General features: G+C 57.3%; 1 protein-coding gene across 2 annotated transcripts in view; it reads left to right on the forward strand.

Annotated features, from left to right (window-relative positions):
- FAM171A1 (family with sequence similarity 171 member A1) overlaps window positions 1–13,602 on the forward strand; it is a 65,649-nt gene extending 52,047 nt beyond the window's left edge. The window contains exons 6-9 of one of the 2 annotated variants that reach the window (XM_055146721.1): window positions 5,651–5,767; window positions 10,212–10,326; window positions 10,874–12,571; window positions 12,976–13,602. In XM_055146721.1, coding sequence (XP_055002696.1) covers window positions 5,651–5,767; window positions 10,212–10,326; window positions 10,874–12,536 — 1,895 coding nt within the window. In that variant the 3' untranslated portion in view covers window positions 12,537–12,571; window positions 12,976–13,602. Of the gene's footprint in view, window positions 1–5,650; window positions 5,768–10,211; window positions 10,327–10,873 lie in introns of both variants that reach the window. The other variant, XM_055146720.1, reaches the window with a different exon arrangement.
- Window positions 13,603–15,909: the final 2,307 nt, after the last annotated feature.

Here is a 15,909-nt window from a genome sequence, read left to right on the forward strand (position 1 = left end):
AACAGGGAATCCGCCAGGCACACGGCCTCGCGGAACCCGCTGACCGTGTCTCTGACCATGGCGCGGCTACTGCTGAGGGCCCAGCTGCTCATTGGAGTCTTTTTTTTCCTTTAATATTTTGTGGGTCACCCCTGGCAGTGCTCAGAGCTACTCCTGGCTCTGTGCTCAAGGGTCCTTGCAGTGGTGCGTGTGGGGCTCATATGCGGCTCCGGCCCCCGCACTGCTCTTCGTGGCTGACTCTGCGGAGCTCACCGCCCTGGGCACGAGCTCGGCCTCAGGGTTCAGGGGGAGATGCTGTGCCCTGTGTTCTGCATCTCTGCAGCGCCCCCCGGTTGGCCCCAGCACCCTGGAAAGAGTGTCCTGCAGCGGCCCAGGGCTGCGGTTAGGGCAGAGACTCTGACCATCCCTCGGCCCCTGAGTGGAGCGTTGCGGGTAGATGAGCACTTACATGCAGCCTCCCCGGGGCCTGTGCGTGTGACATGTGACGTGGAGAGATGACTGTCACCGTGAATGCTGCTGGCCAGCTCTCGTCTGTCTGTTTTGTGTCCAGCTCCGTCAGAACCCCTGCAGTGTCAGTGGGTCGCGTCTCACCCAGCCTTCCCCGGCCCAGGGAGTCTGACCCGGCTCGAGCCTGTGCAGGTGCCACTGGGTCCTGCCGCCTGAGGCTGTTGCTTCCTCTGCACCAGCCCGGCCGTGGTGCCCAGGAGGAGATGCAGGCAGATGGAGGGGCGCTTCGAGAAGGGCAGGGGGGTCCCGAGCGAGAGCCAGGTAAAGAAAGCAGGGAAAGGGGGTCTCACAGAGCGAGCCCCGCCAGCCCCTCAACTTTGGCCCAGCAAAACCTCAGCCCGAGGGGGGGAGCAAAACTGCAAAACTGTTTTAAGTTCCTAAAACTCAGAGCAATTTATGGCTGAAGCACTAGGAAGTGAATGCCATAGAAACCGAAATATGGTCCAAATATGTCTCTGAAATGCCTTCAAGTTCTCTTGTCTCTGGAGATGATCCCCGGGGCCTTGAGCCTCTTGCCGCTGGGAAGTCACTGTGTGGTTCCGAGGGTCTGTGACCCAGCGTCTCTGGTGGGCGATGGGCTGACTGCCAAATCCCCGCCAGCAGCAGGCTGTCTGGGTGCAGAGGAAACGTTGGGCACCCAGAGTCATCAAATGGGTTAGAAGATGCTTCCTGGAAACTAAGGCTGAAGGGATGTTCCAGAGAAACGCTCTGTTCTTGATGGCAGTAGAAGCCTTTACAGTTTAAGAGGGCTTTTTTACTATCATTATACTTAAATGGTAATGCTTTTGCTTTCAGTAGAAATTACGTTATTTTCTGGAGTGATAGTACAGTGGGTAGGGCGTTTGCCCCTCACAACATCAAACCAAGGGGCTGGAGCAATAGCACAGCAGGTAGGGCGTTTGCCTTGCATGCGGCCGATCCGGGTTCAATTCCCAGCATCCCATAGGGTCCCCTGAGCACCGCCAAGAGTAATTCCTGAGTGCAGAGCCAGGAATCAGCCTTAGCATCACCGGGTGTGACCCAAAAAAAGCCCCTCCAAAAAGAAATTACATTATTTCAATTAAATTAAAAGTTCCAAGACTGTGTTATCAGATCAGAGAAAAAAAATAGGACTACTTCTTCAACATACAACACTATTTCCTAATTAGCTGCCATTTATGACTATCATCACTTCAACCCAATTTAAGGCTTCAGATGATCTACTGTGGAGCAGAGTAAAGTAACTGCAGTGCTCAGGGAGTTAACTGCCAGAAGTAACAGCGCAGACACCCATGAAGAACCTTCCGTCTATGGGGTGGCAAACTGGCCTGAAAGCTGGGACTGACTTTTTCACACTTTGAAATACGGAAGACAGGACTGGGACACTGTACAGCGGGTGGGGCACTGACTTTGCACGTGGCTGACCCAGGTTCAGTCCCCCTTCACACACAGCCCCCAGACCATGTTTCAGTCCCCTGAGCACCGCCAGGAGTGATCCCCAAGCACAGAGAGCACAGCCAGGTGTGGCCCCAAAACCCAGGAGAAAGAATCGACCAACCAGAAAAGTGAAAGAACTTTTTTAATGTATTTCCTAACTCCTGCAATTATAAGAAATTCAAGTGTGAATGATCTCTGCCCCCCCCGCCCCCGCCAACAAAATAAATGAATCAATCGGTGCATCCTGTGCAGTGCCTGTCCCCACTGTGGCAGGACAAGGAGGGGTCTGTGGTGAGGGCAGTGCCCTTTCAGAGGGGCTCCCGGGGGTGCCCTGCGGCCTGAGTCCCCGCGAGAAGGCACCCCCACTCACCACGTCTCGGTCTGGTTTGGTTTGCGGGCCACACCACTGATGCTCAGAGCTTCCTCCTGGCTCTGAGCTCAGGAATCACTCCTGGCAGTGCTCAGGGACGGCCTCACCCTCTGGGGCGGAGGGAGTCACAGTCTCTGGGTCCTGGGGCACGGCGAGGTGGGCCCGAGGGGTCGCACTCCTTCACACCCGCCCCAGGTGGCTCCCGGCCCTCTCGCTCCCGCAGTCCCGGCCGGTGAGCGCCCACTGGCCAGGTCATGACCGCTCGGGCCCGGCTGTGCGGCCGCGTCCCCGGCCTCCCTGCCCTCGGCCTCTAAGTGGGGCAGGGACAGCTCCCGGCCCTGGGCCAGTGGCCAGTCTGGCCTTGCTGGCAGCCCGGGGTCCGGGCAACCCCGACAGGCCATGCTAGGCCGAGGTGAGGATGGAAAGGGACCGGCTGGCCAGAGCCTCCGGACTGAAGATGCCGCTTGGGATCCCCGCCGGCCCTGACCCAGAGCCCGAGCCCTCAGTCCTTCGGGGACAGAAGCAGCGCCCAGCGCAGGCGGGTCGAGCCGGCCCCGGGCGTCGCTGCAGTGGTGGGAACTGGAGCCGGTGCCAGCCCGCCCCAAAGGAGCTGTGCGGGCGCCGCTGCTCCCAAGGCAGACAGGGCCACAGGGCGTGCCTGCTGGCCTGCCCCACCCCCGCATCCGAGTGACCCCCCCCCACCCCGCTGTGCCCCCGAGGCAGGTTCAGAGTGAGGCACAGAGTCAAGCAGATGAGAAGGGGCTGCAGAGGCAGCTCAAGGGGCCAGACACTCGTTTGCATGACAGAAACCCGGGCTGGACCTCAGGACTCTCACACTCCTCCAGGTACCTGCCCTGCCCACCCCAGCACTGCGTGGTGCATCCCCGAGCATGGAGCTGGGGGGTTGCCTCAGAGCAAGTGGACCCCCCGCAAAAAAAGAAAATTACAACAGCTATTCTTTTCCTCTCTGTCACAAGGTGGCCACCAAGAGGGAAGGTAACAGATGGTGATCTGGAGGGGGGAACTGAGTCCCCGTGACAGGTGTGGTGTTGTGGGGGCAGAAACAGAAACAGCGGCTCCAGCCATGAGGGGTCCCCTTATACCTGGGGTGGTCAGTTCACTTAACTGGATCATTTTTATCTGGACATGGGCTTGGGGGAGGAGCGGGGGGCTTCCCAGCAGTGCTTCACCTGGCTGGGGCCCTGGAGGGGTTGAGACTTGGGATCTGCACGGAAGTCGGTGCTCCAGCCCTCTCAGCCGTCTCCGCGGCCCCTGGCACTGGTGTTCGGGCCGTGCACCTGGCCGTGAGTTTCTGCAGGAGGATGGGGCTGTGTGTTAGTGTTAGGAATGTGAGCGCGGGAGGAAGCAGAGCGTGCTGGCTGAACTTGCTGTGAATCGGCCTTCAGAAAGCTGGGGCAGGGGCGAGGGGTGGCGGGCAGCAGGCATCTCCCCCAGGGCCACTGCAGGAACAGAGGTGGGGACGTTTGCAGGATGCAGAGACGTGATCCAAGCAAGCACTCATGAGAGTTTAGGAAGGGGTCAGGCCAAGCCCCATGGACGTGGTCCCCGGGGTGCAGTGGGCAGGATGCAGTGGGGGTGCCCAGGCCAGAGAGCCAGGGGGCAGAGCAGTGTGGCCACGCAGCCCAATGTCGGGGGGGGGGGCCGGATGAGGGGAGGTGCCGCCCGAGGGGAGGACAATCAGAACACAGTGACCTCATATCACAGCGGACATTTGTTGGCCCTGTTGCCTAGCAACGCAGAAATACTCTCCACAGGGCTAGCCATCCCTAAAGCCTGTCCAGTCTTCTGTGAGTGCGGCCGTGACCCCCGCCCCACGGGAATTTTCAGAGACAAGATTGCTGTCCCCCACCCACCCCATTGGATTTGAAGCCCCCACTCAGAGACTTGACTTTGTCCTGCAAGTCCGTCATTCTACGCAACATTTTTGGACCGTTCTCTGATTTTGACCCCTTCCTGCCTTATTTCCTTCCTGTGGGCCTAACCTCCCACCCCGTCCGACCACTGGCCCCCTAGTCTCCAGGACGGGTCCAGCACCTATACACCCTGGCCTCCAACTTGTCCCCCATGGCCAACTGGGTCCTCTGAAAGAACCACACCACCACCAATAATGCAAATAGTTTAGAGCTTCGCTGCCCACATGGTAGCGTCTTATCGGACATGATGAGTGTCTTCTTGGAACTGTGGGTTCTGGTGTTTTTCCTCCAGTGCACGCCTGCCTCTTCGCCAGAGTTCCACTTAACGAGCTCTTTAACAAGCCCTGGCACAGGGCATCTTGCCACATCAGTGCACATGTTTGCAAACTTCTCTGTTACTCGAACCTTCGTTTGGGCGAGATTCCTAATGTCGGGGACTAGGCGTTCACAACTAAATTCTGGAAACGTATCAACACCTACTATAAATTCCGAGTGCCCCCCTCACTAAATTTCACTGATGCTGCCCTCTGTCAGAATACTGCTTCCAGCTGCTTATGGCAACTGCTTTCTCCAGCTCAGCCAGGATCTTGGCTTCCCGTCTCTTCCGTGGAACTTGTTTCAGTAAGTCTTTGAGAGTTCAGTTACAGCTTGGAGTGGGGAAAAACAATCGGCCACTTAGCTCACATTTATTTTTAAGACTTTTTTCAAAATCATCCTGAAGATACCCAGGGAACATATCACTGCCAAATACCGAGTGACTGCTTGCTTCAAGTTTTAATAATTTAGCGTAGCTGTGATCTGATGCTTCCCGGAGGAGGCTGCTGGCTGGAGTGAGTTTCCCTTGACAGACTGTTGTATCTGCCAGTCCCGAGCAGCACTTGCCCCTTCGGCGAGGACAGCTCCCTTCGGCTCTGCCGAGTGAGAAGGGTCGGGTCACTGACCAGCAGACACTGTGACTGCTGACTAATTAGCAATGTGTTTCTTGCTCACTGGTTTCATGGGAAAACAATCCCTAGGGCGGACACAGCAATTCCGTGCTCCGGCTCTCATTTGGAACCGAGAATTTCACCTCTGCTCAGACCCACTCCTCCTGTGTTCTGAGTTTAGGGGGTGGGCCCAGTGACCCCATCTTGGGAAGCTTGACTAACACCCTAATACCCCAAAACCAACAAAACAAAAGAGAAAACAAAGATGAAAACCAACCACGTTTAGGAGCTGTTTGCCGAACATACATCACGTGTACCACCAGTGGCTCACGCTCCAGCGTCGCTTGATTCACACCGCTTGCGGCCCTAGTGTCCGTGTGTTGGAGGACAAAGCAAAGCTAAACGTTGCACAGCTCCTGCTGGTTATGAACAAGATGCCCACAGCTCCCGGGGTGCTAGCCAGGCCTGAGCTGAGGTGTTTCCTGCTTTGTCCCCAGGAACGTGGCTGAAGAGCGGTCTGGGCCTCGTGCACCAGGAGGGCAGCCAGTTGACGTGGACGTACATCGCCCCACAGCTGGGCTACTGGGCGGCCGCCATGTCGCCTCCCAATCCAGGTACGTGACGCCAGGCTGCAGCGTGCGAGGGGCTTGGGTTGAGCTTTTTTTTTGCTTTTTGGGTCACACCCAGCGATGCTCAGGGGTGACTCCTGGCTCTGCACTCAGGAATTACTCCTGGCGGTGCTCAGGAGGCCCTATGGGATGCTGAGATTCGAACCCGGGTTGGCCGAGTGCAAGGCAAACACCCTCCCCGCTGTGCTATCGCTCCAGCCCCTTGGGTTGATGTTGTGAGGAGCCTGAAGGGTCCGGCTTGAGCATGGTGGTCCGTCTGCAGACCCACAAATGGAGCCGAGGTATCATACGCCGGGGCGTGGCCAGTGCCAGCCGAAAGTTCCCCACAGGAGATAAGAATATTAAAAAGTAGGAAATAGCACTTGACTCCTGCCTTGGCCAACTGCCCTGGGGAGCCCTTTCTCCAAAGCCCACTGGGTGAACCCGGTGGTCAGCTGGGGGGCGGTGGGCAGGCGAAGCCCAGCCCCGTGAGGCAGGAAGAAGGTGTGGTAGTGACTCCCCACTGCAGGCCTGAGAGGGATGAGAAGCTTGATGTGGCTTTAAAAAAAGACTCCAGGTTCAAAAAATTTAGAAAAGCACAGTTGCTTCCTGTCTAAATGAATATTCATGTCCATGTAGGAGATATGAATGAATTGATATTTTTGCAAAGCATAACTAATAGTTGGGCTGGAGCAATAGCACAGCGGGTAGGGTGTTTGCCTCACACGTGGCCGACCCGGGTTCAGTTCCTCAGCCCCTCTCGGAGAGCCTGGGAAGCTACCGAGAGTATCCTGTCCACACGACGCCAGAGCCTGACAAGCTCCCCGTGGTGTAGTCGATATGCCAAAAACAATAATAAAAGTCTCACAATGGAGACGTTACTGGTGCCCGCTCGAGCAAATCCATGAGCAATGGGATGACAGTGCTACAGTTAAAACTAAAAGTTGGGTGTTTGGAGGCTGGAGAGAGAGAGTACAGAGGGGACGGCGCTTGCCTTGCACCTGTCTGGGCCAGTTTGGATCACTGGCACCTCCTATGGTCCCCTGAGCACTGTCAGGAGGGAGCCCTGAGCATTCCTGGGTGTGGTCCCCAAATAACTCACCCACCCAAGTTGAGTGTTTTAACTTTCATGCCCTGACATAGCCCAGTGACGCTCGCGTGGCTGGGAGCACCCTCGGGTTCTGTTCCTGAGACAGTGCTCCCCTGTGCCACCGTCACTCGGGGAAGTTCTTCCACTCAGTCCCTGTGGTTCTTCTCAGACTAGAAGGTCCCACACTCAAGGTTAGTGAACAGAGCCCGCGATGCAGAAATGGCCGTGATCTAAAGGGGTCTCATCACGTGGACAGGACAGGCCCACAGTGGTGCTGGCAGTATCTTAGCAATAGACTCATCACGGGCAGGAAACACATATGCTTCCGGGGTCACAGAATCAGCCCGTCCTCAGTGGGGTGAGCCTTGAAAACTACCACATTTATTTCCAGTGAGTGGTACTGCCCCCCCACACTCTCCTGCCCCAAGGCAGGAATGATCTAAGGACACTGGTCCTAGGGTGCAATTTGGGAGGTGTTTGTTTATTCTCTTAAAGAAGGTCAGTTTCAGGACTGGAACGATAGTACAGCGGATCAGCGCTTACTTTGCATACAGTGAAAGTGAGTTCGATCCCCAGCATCCCACAAGGTCCCCCAAGCACCACCAGGAGCAATTCCTGAGAGCAGAGCCAGAAGAAAGCCCCGAGCATCACTGGTGTGGCCAAAACAACAAAATGATGGTCACTTTTCAGTAGGAAAATGTCCAAATCTCCATAGCTGGACTAGTTAGAATAAGACAGGATGGGCAGAAGGAAGAAAAAGAAGGGAGAGAGGAAGGACAGGAAAGCCTTCGGTATCAAGGCAGATGCCACAGAGACCGTGTGTGAAAGTTTGAGGGGATACTGGGCACCCAACGGTGCACAGGATCACTTCTGGCTCAGCGGTCACTCCGGGCAGTGCTTAAGGGACCACCCGTGGTGCCAGGAGACACTCAGGTCAGCCACGTACAAGCCAAGCTCTTACCCCTGTGAAAGTCAAGTTTTAGATACATTTCTTTTTGTCGGTTTGGTTTGGGGGCCACACCTGGTGGTGCTCAGGGCGTACATATGCGGTGATGGAGGTCAAACCCAGGTCGGCCTTATACGAGGCCTTGCTATGGTACTATTTCTCTGCCCCCGCCTTAGCTGTATTTTTGATCATTGTGGCTGCCAGTTTTCCCATCATGCCTCAGTTGAGGCTCCTGTAAAGAGGGGAGAGAGAAGGGCTGAGGTAACCCCACCGTCACTTTCTTAGCAGTGAGGGAAGAGACCAGGAAGCCCGCCACAGCCCCCAGCATGCCTCTGACGTTGAGAAGAGCCTGAAGAGGCGGGCGGTCTCTCATCCTTCACGCTGGCTATGTGAATGATGTCCATTTCCGCATCACCTGCCAACTAGGATTCCTCTCTAATGTTCCAGGGAGCAGGAAGCGAAGTATGTTTGTGAATCTGAAAGAACTTAAATGATCTGCACGGGCAGAAGCTGATCTAATGGCATCTTAAATCCTTAATTGGTGGAGCTTTTAGTTCTGTGGACATGATTTTCTTGGATATATTGCACATGTTTTAGTAACTCTGACCAACGCCTTCCCTGGGCCTGTGGGGATTATCTTTGTGTGAAAAAATGTGTCCTTGGATGATTCAGGCAATATGGTTTTCACTTCATTTTCCAACTTGGAGAAATGGGAGCCCCACCCTCCCGCCGTTAGGAGGGCTTGAGCTTTTAAGCATAAACAATGACCCCGTTTCCAAAATCTCATGCGTTTCCCTGGCTCACCTAATTGAAGATTCATCTCTTTCAAAAGTTTTTTTTTACTTTTTGGGGGTCACACCCGCTGATGCACAGGAGTTACTCTGGTTCTTCACTCAGGAATCACTCCTGGCAGTGCTCAGGGGACCATATGGGATGCTGGGGATTGAACCTGGGTCGCCCACGTACAAGGCAAATGCCCTCACCGCTGTGCTGTCGCTCCAGCCCTCTTTCAAAAGATTTTTGAGGAAACTTCTCCCTTCAGAAAATCACGAAGGGGGACCAGAGAGACAGAGTGCAGCAGGCAGGGCATTTGTCTGGCACACAAGGCTGACCCAAGTTCAATCCTTGGCACCCTACATGGTCCCCCTGAGTGCAGAGCCAGGAGTCATCCCTAAGCACTGCCAGGTGTGGCCCCAAACCAAAAGCACAGTAACTCATGAATGAAATGGGTGTTTTTCATGTCATATGACCCTAGCACACACCTTCTTATCTAGAGATTATTTCTGGGCTCCCCAAGCCAGAAGGTGCCCACCATGTAATTTGGAGTCTTCTCGCATTTCTGTCACTCTGGTCAGTGGCATCAGCATCAGTGCTCACACCATTGGCCAGGAGAGGCCGAGGCGCGTGGCCTCGGGGGTTCCTGACAGTGCAGGCCTGAGGGCGGAGTCGTGCAGCTCGCGAGCCCAGTGCTGGCCTTCTGCTGAGCTCTGCAGGCCCTCTGGGAAAGGAAATGGCCGTGGGGGAATTTCCTTTAGAAACTCTGAGGCCTTTTAGGATCACGTGACAACCCTGTCTGTGCAGATGCCGCAGGTGGTTTCTGTCTTGTTTGAGGGTTTAGGGCCACTCCTGGCAGTGCTCAGGAGTCCCCCTCTAGCTGTGCTCGGGAATCACTCTAGGCAGGGGCCCATGTGGTGCCAGGGATCCGGCCCAGGGCACCTGCATGGAGTTGCGTGCCAGCCTGCTAAATTGTCTCTCTGGCCCTGGGGCTGTTTGTCAAGTTAATCGATTTATTTCATACCTGTGAGGCCGTTCCCAGCAAAGGCCCCTCCCGTGGGAGTGATCGGCTCTCAGGGTTGGTCCCAACAACGTACTACAGCTCCGTTGCTTCCTATAAATGCACCTGCCTTGGGGCTGGAGCGACAGCACAGCGGGTAGGGCGTTTGCCTTGCACGCAGCCGACCCGGGTTCGATTCCCAGCATCCCATATGGTCCCCTGAGCACCACCAGGGGTAATTCCTGAGTGCAGAGCCAGGAGTAACCCCTGTGCACTTCCAGGTGTGACCCAAAAAGCAAAAAAAAAAAAAGCACCTGCCTTTCAGACAGGCTCCTGAGGGAGGACTCACACCACAGCAGCCTCACACCTTCACTTGGGATCATTCAGCAAAGACGCCTCCTTGGCATTGCCCTAGTTAGTGTGTGTGTGTGTGTGTGTGTGTGTGTGTGTGTGTGTGTGTGCGCGCAGCCGGCCCCCACCCACAGCTCGGCTCAGGGGAGCGCCTTGATCCAGTCCCATCCTCGAAAGCGCAGTCAGAGCACCCCTCTGGAAAGACGAGGAGGAAGACAGAGCCGATGCGCTCGAGGCTGACCCCTCCTTGACTTCCGTCCACCTAATACGCCCTTTCCTGCCCTTCTAGGTCCCATTGTCACCCAGGACATCACGGCGTATCACACGCTCTTCCTCCTGGCCATCTTGGGCGGGATGGCTTTCATCCTCTTGGTTCTGCTGTGCCTCCTTTTGTATTACTGCAGGTAATGTCCTAGTTGGGGGGACACGGGGGGGGGGGGGGCGCTGCCCTTTATTTTATAATCTGGAAAGCTCTTTTGCCAGCGTTGATGTTGAGGTGACTGCATTACTATTATTGTTGTCGTTGTTGTTACTGTATCAAAGTGCTCTTGAAAACAGACCTAAGATCTGAACCTTGTCAGTAAGGGGTGAATGAGCAAACAGGTGTGGGAGGCATTAGTCTGTGGCACAATATGGCTAAGGAGGAGAGTCGGGAAAGCTAGCCCGGGGTCATAGGATGCCCTTCCAGAATATTCCAGAGGCCGACCGAGGGCATTTCCAAGGACAGAGTAGAACTGCTCTCCATTGGCTCCCTCATCTGTTCGGTTGGCGGGCAGACTGCTTCTAGACTCGGGGGACAGTGCTCTGATGGAGGCTTGAGATCTCTGGATGGAGCCGGGGCTCAGTCAGCACCACGGGACCAGGGCCGGGCTGGGGAGGGGTCTCGCGCAGGGAAGCCCGCTGCCCCGCGTGACTCTCACCCCGGGTGCCCGTTGTGTCTTGGGCCCGCAGGCGGAAGTGCTTGAAGCCTCGCCAGCAGCACCGGAAGCTGCACCTGCCGGCCGCGCTGGAGAGCTCCAAGAGGGACCAGTCCACGTCCATGTCGCACATCAACCTGCTCTTCTCCCGCCGGGGGGAGTCCGAGTTCCCGGGGCCGCTCTCGGTCAGCGGCCACGGCCGGCCGGACGCGCCGGGCCCCAAGGAGCTGCTGGGCGGCGTCCCCCGGGAGCTGCTGTCGCCGGGCGGCGAGGGGGACCTGCACGCGCCCGTGCTGAAGCTGGCCTACAGCACCTCGCAGGACTTCAGCTCCCGGGAGGAGCTGCTGTCGCACCCGGACCACGACAAGAGCCAGGGCTCCTTCGACAACCTGACGCCCGGCGGCACGCTCGGCAAGTCGGTGGAGCTCTTCCCGCTCAGGTCCCGGCGGTCCCTGGAGAGGGACAGCTACGAGTCGCCCGGCCACGGGGACTACCGGCGCAGCTACAACGCCATGCTCGCGCAGCCGCTCTTCGACAGGCCCGAGCGGGACAGCCAGGCCTCGCTGGCGGCGGGCAGCAAGCTGACCATCCAGGAGCACCTCTACCCCGCGGCCTCCTCGCCCGAGAAGGAGCAGCTGCTGGACCGCCGGCCGGCCACCGAGTGTCTGATGTCACGTTCCGTGGACCACCTAGAAAGACCCTCTTCCTTCCCGCGGCCCGGCCAGCTCATCTGCTGCAGCTCCGTAGACCAGGTCAACGACAGCGTGTACCGGAAGGTCCTGCCCGCCCTGGTCATCCCCGCGCACTACATGAAGCTCCCCGGCGACCACTCGTACGTGGGCCAGCCCCTGGTGGTGCCCGCCGACCAGCAGCTGGACATCGAGAGGCTGCAGGCGGAGCTCTACCCGCACCCCGCCGGCCCGATCCCCGGGCAGCCGCTGTCGTGCCAGGCCGTGTCGCAGCAGCACCTGCAGGAGGCGGGCGCGCGCGTGTCCGAGTCCCTGTCCATCCCCGCGTCCCTGAACGAGGCGGCGCTGGCGCAGATGAACAGCGAGGTCCAGCTGCTGACCGAGAAGGCGCTGATGGAGCTGGGGGGCGGCAAGCCGCTCCCGCACCCCCGCGCCTGGTTCGTCTCCCTGGACGGCCGCTCCAACGCGCACGTGCGACACTCCTACATCGACCTCCAAAGAGCCGGCAGGAACGGCAGCAACGACGCCAGCCTGGACTCGGGCGTGGACATGAACGAGCCCAAGGCGGCCCGCAAGGGCCGAGGGGACGCCCTGGCCCTGCCGCAGAGCCACCCCCCGGTCCAGGAGCACGCGGCCAAGGAGCCCCGCGCGGCCGACGGCGCCGCCTACGCGCAGCTGGTGCACCGGGAGCGCGCGCTGGACCCGGGCGGCGGCGAGGGGGGCGCCGTGGCGTGCGCCCCCGAGGACAGCGCGCTGCGGTGCCTGCTGGACGGCGGGGGCCGGCGGAGCGGCGGGCAGCTGCCCAGCCTGCAGGAGGAAACCACCAGACGAACTGCCGACGTCCCCGCCGCCGAGCCCGCGGGCGCCCCCCAAGCGCCCAGACCTGCCCGGGAGGAAGAGGAAGAGGATGACGAGGATGACGACGACGACGACGACCAAGGCGAGGACAAGAAGAGCCCCTGGCAGCGGCGGGAGGAGAGGCCCCTGATGGCGTTCAATATCAAATGAGCCCGAGCAGAGTCTGGCGCCCCTCACCCCCAAAGGTGGGACCCCCGCCCCCAATTGCCAAAAATTTCTCCCCTGCGCTGAAGCGGTGGAGGCAGCCCGAGTGGGCAGCGGACTTTTCCCTGCTTTGCTCTGGGCCGCAGAAGTGAAGAGTCGGGGGCCCTCCCCATGTGTCCCCCCGGGGGTCTCACCTCCAGGGAGGGCTGGGGCAAGATCTGAATGTGTCTGCCCGGCCCCTGACCCAAGGACGCTGAAGAGCAGCCCCCCGCGATATGCGCAGGGGGTGGCCACCCTGCCTGCCCCTTGCGCAAACAGCGGGTCCCCCTTCAGTGGCTCTGTGCCGGGGGTGGGAGTGGGCCCCCAGCCCAGCGGGCGGTGCGTTTTGTACAGGTGTCACCCCTTCGTTTTCATCTGTCCTGCGTCTCTCGGTGGTTCATTTCAGGGTCTCCTTTCACTCAGTGACATCTCTGCTACATCCCAGCTTTTGAATGAAATTTCTCTCCACCAAGAGTCCTTCAATTCCGGTCCCAGTAACTCCAAGTGCCTTTTCTACAGTGATAACAGACAGTCCCTCAAAAGAAAAAAAAAAAGGAAAAACAGAAGTTTTGGGGTTTGTTTTTTTTCCCCCTTAACCCCTTTAAGTGAACTGCCTGGATTTTATCAAGTGATGAGATGCTGTCCTTCCTGTTTCTGACTGCATGCGGCCAAGGAGCTCTTTCCAGAGGGCAGAATTCTCGTTTCGGCGTGTTCGCTTCCTGGAGGCGGCTTGCGCCCAGGTAGGCGAGAGGACACTTCACAGAGACTCTGCCGCTCCCGCGCCCTGTGGCCACCAGCCACCTTACGGTTTTTTGCCTGTTTGTGTAGACGGTTATGTATTTCCCCCCGGAACCCTCCGGGCTGCTCTTGCTCACCCAGCCGGAGTGATGGGCTGGGCGAGGGGACCAAATGTGACAAACAAATCTCATGTACTCTCCGAAAGTGCCGGAATCACTCTCTGTGCATCCTCCTTAAACAGCTGCTTGGTGATCCAAAAATGAAAAGTCAAAATAAACTTCGAAGGAAAATTTTAAAAAAACCTTCTGTAGTGTGGCCCATTTTCTTTCTTTTCTTTTTTTTTCTTTTTTTTTTTTTTTTTTTTTTTTTGTCCAGGGATTACCCAGGCCACCCCAGCACTGCTAGGGAAGGGAGGAGAGCACCTCAGGATGCACCTCGGGGCACCCTGGTCATGCTGAGAATCGAACCCAGATCAGCCACCTGCAAGGGTGCACCTGAACCCCTGGACCATCTCTCAGGTCCTCCTTCCTTCTGAGCTGTTCTCCCTTACACGGTCATTCTTGGGTGGTCTGAGAGGCCGGTTGTTGGGCCCAGCTTTGACTCTCCCACACAATTACCTGGGAACTTACACGCTGTTAAAATCCTTCCCGTGCGCCTTTTGTGTTTCATTTCCACAGCCTCCCGTGGGGTTCGAGAGGGGGACTGGCCGCTCTCTTAGGAGAAACTTGTTTTTTTCTGTGTTCTGTGTCGAGGCACCTGGGGCCAGCTTCAACCCAATTTTATTCAGAGGATCAACCCTCCCAGAAGGAGTGCAAGTATGCCCCCCACCCCGCCACCATCCTGAATGGACGGGTCTGAACAAGGATTGGCCTGTAGGAGATCAAGTCATCAGGCTTGGCAGAATTGCCTCCTGTGCAAAGTATTTGTCAGTTTCATGCAGGCAGGACATGCATCAAGCTGCTTCACTGTCCTGCATCCGGACGTTGATGTTCAGCATTTTTGCTTTAAGGGGACCTGCCTGGCTCCAAGACACCTGCGTGTGTTGGGGTGAATGGGAGTCGATGGGTTGACAAGTAGAGGAGCAGACATTAGCAAAGGTGTTAAATGGTATGAGACTAACAGCCAAGGGCAGTAGAAATGAGGGACAGGTGGAGTGGCCCTTAGTTGGACACTAGCCACGAGTGGGCGACGGGAGGGCAGCCAGGACAGAGAAGGGGTCATTATGACAATGAGGGTTGGAAATGATCACTGACAAGAATGGAGTGCTGGAAGGGGACGTACATGACAACCTTTCAGCACTAGGATTGCAGGCCATTATGCCCAAAAGGAAAGTGGGGTGTGTGGGTGTGTGTGTATGTGTGCATGTGTGTGTGTGTGAGAGAGAGAGAGAGAGAAGGAGGAAAAGGAGGAAGAAGAAGAAGGGGGAAGAGGAGGAGAAGGAGGAGGAGGAGGAGAACGAGAGTAGAGACAGGCGAAGGCGGGCTGCGGGAGGGAAACTAGGACATTGGTGGTGGGAAATGTGCACTGGTGAAGGAACGGGTGTTGGAACACTGTATGACTGAATCCCAATCCGGGTGACTCGTTGATTGGTCCAGGCCAGTGTCTCAGTGTCACCTGACCCTGGTCTTCTAAGGCAGTAGTTTTCACTGGTGCAGTATTTGTGGGAACTCTGGAGAATGCGGAGAACTACTATGAAGAACGAGAACCAGCTGTAGAAATTAACAAGTGCTGGGGAGTTTTGGGGTGCCTGGGGGGGCTGGTCCACACCCGGCAGTGCTCAGGGCTTACTTCTGGCTCTGCGATCAGGGGTCAGTCCTGTTGTGGTCAGGGGAGCCAGGCATTGGACCGGCGGTTGGCCACATACAAGGAAGCTCCTGGACCCCTGCGTTGTCACCAGCCCAGACGTGCGGGGACCACCAGCCCAGTGGGATCTTAAGCTCTGCCCCCACACTCTGGTTTTAATTTTAATTCTCACCGAGGGGGTCAGGGTTTACAAGAGTGCAACTGTCTACACCACACGCCCAGGGGCCCCACGTTACCACAACACACCCCCACAGAAGGGCCAGGATCCCCCCAACACCACAGATTGGCCCCTTTCAGCCCCCCACCCTGTCTCGCGGTGACCTGCATTCTGGCGTCAGAGTCTGAGGGTCCACATCATTTGCTTCTGTCCCTTCCCTGTCCTCCATCTCCTGCCCTCGTGGTGTCTTTCCTTCCAGCTGGGCATCCGCCATTGTCTGTCTCTGCCATGACCCCCTTGGCCGCTGCTCCATCGTGGAACACTGGGTTTGCCTCCAGATGTTGGTTGTCACAGCCCACATGCAAACTGAGGTGTGTGTGTGGGTCCTTCTGAGTATTTGTGTTTGTGCACTGACCGGATCCTATAGGAGTTCTGTTTTTAACGTGCTGAAAAACATCTCTTCTTCCAGAGGTGAAACCATTCGCTTTCCCGCCAGCGGAGATAGGGCTTCCCTCCACCGCCGCGCCAGCACTGATGGGCATCTGCTCTCCCGGGGGGAGGCCTCATTGCAATGAGCACATCACTGCCCTTGGGATCCGCTTTTCCCTGACCCTTGGTGCTGGGCGGCTCTTCCTGTGTCTT

Source organism: Sorex araneus, chromosome 9 (genome assembly GCF_027595985.1).
Source record: "Sorex araneus isolate mSorAra2 chromosome 9, mSorAra2.pri, whole genome shotgun sequence".
NCBI lineage: Eukaryota > Metazoa > Chordata > Mammalia > Eulipotyphla > Soricidae > Sorex > Sorex araneus.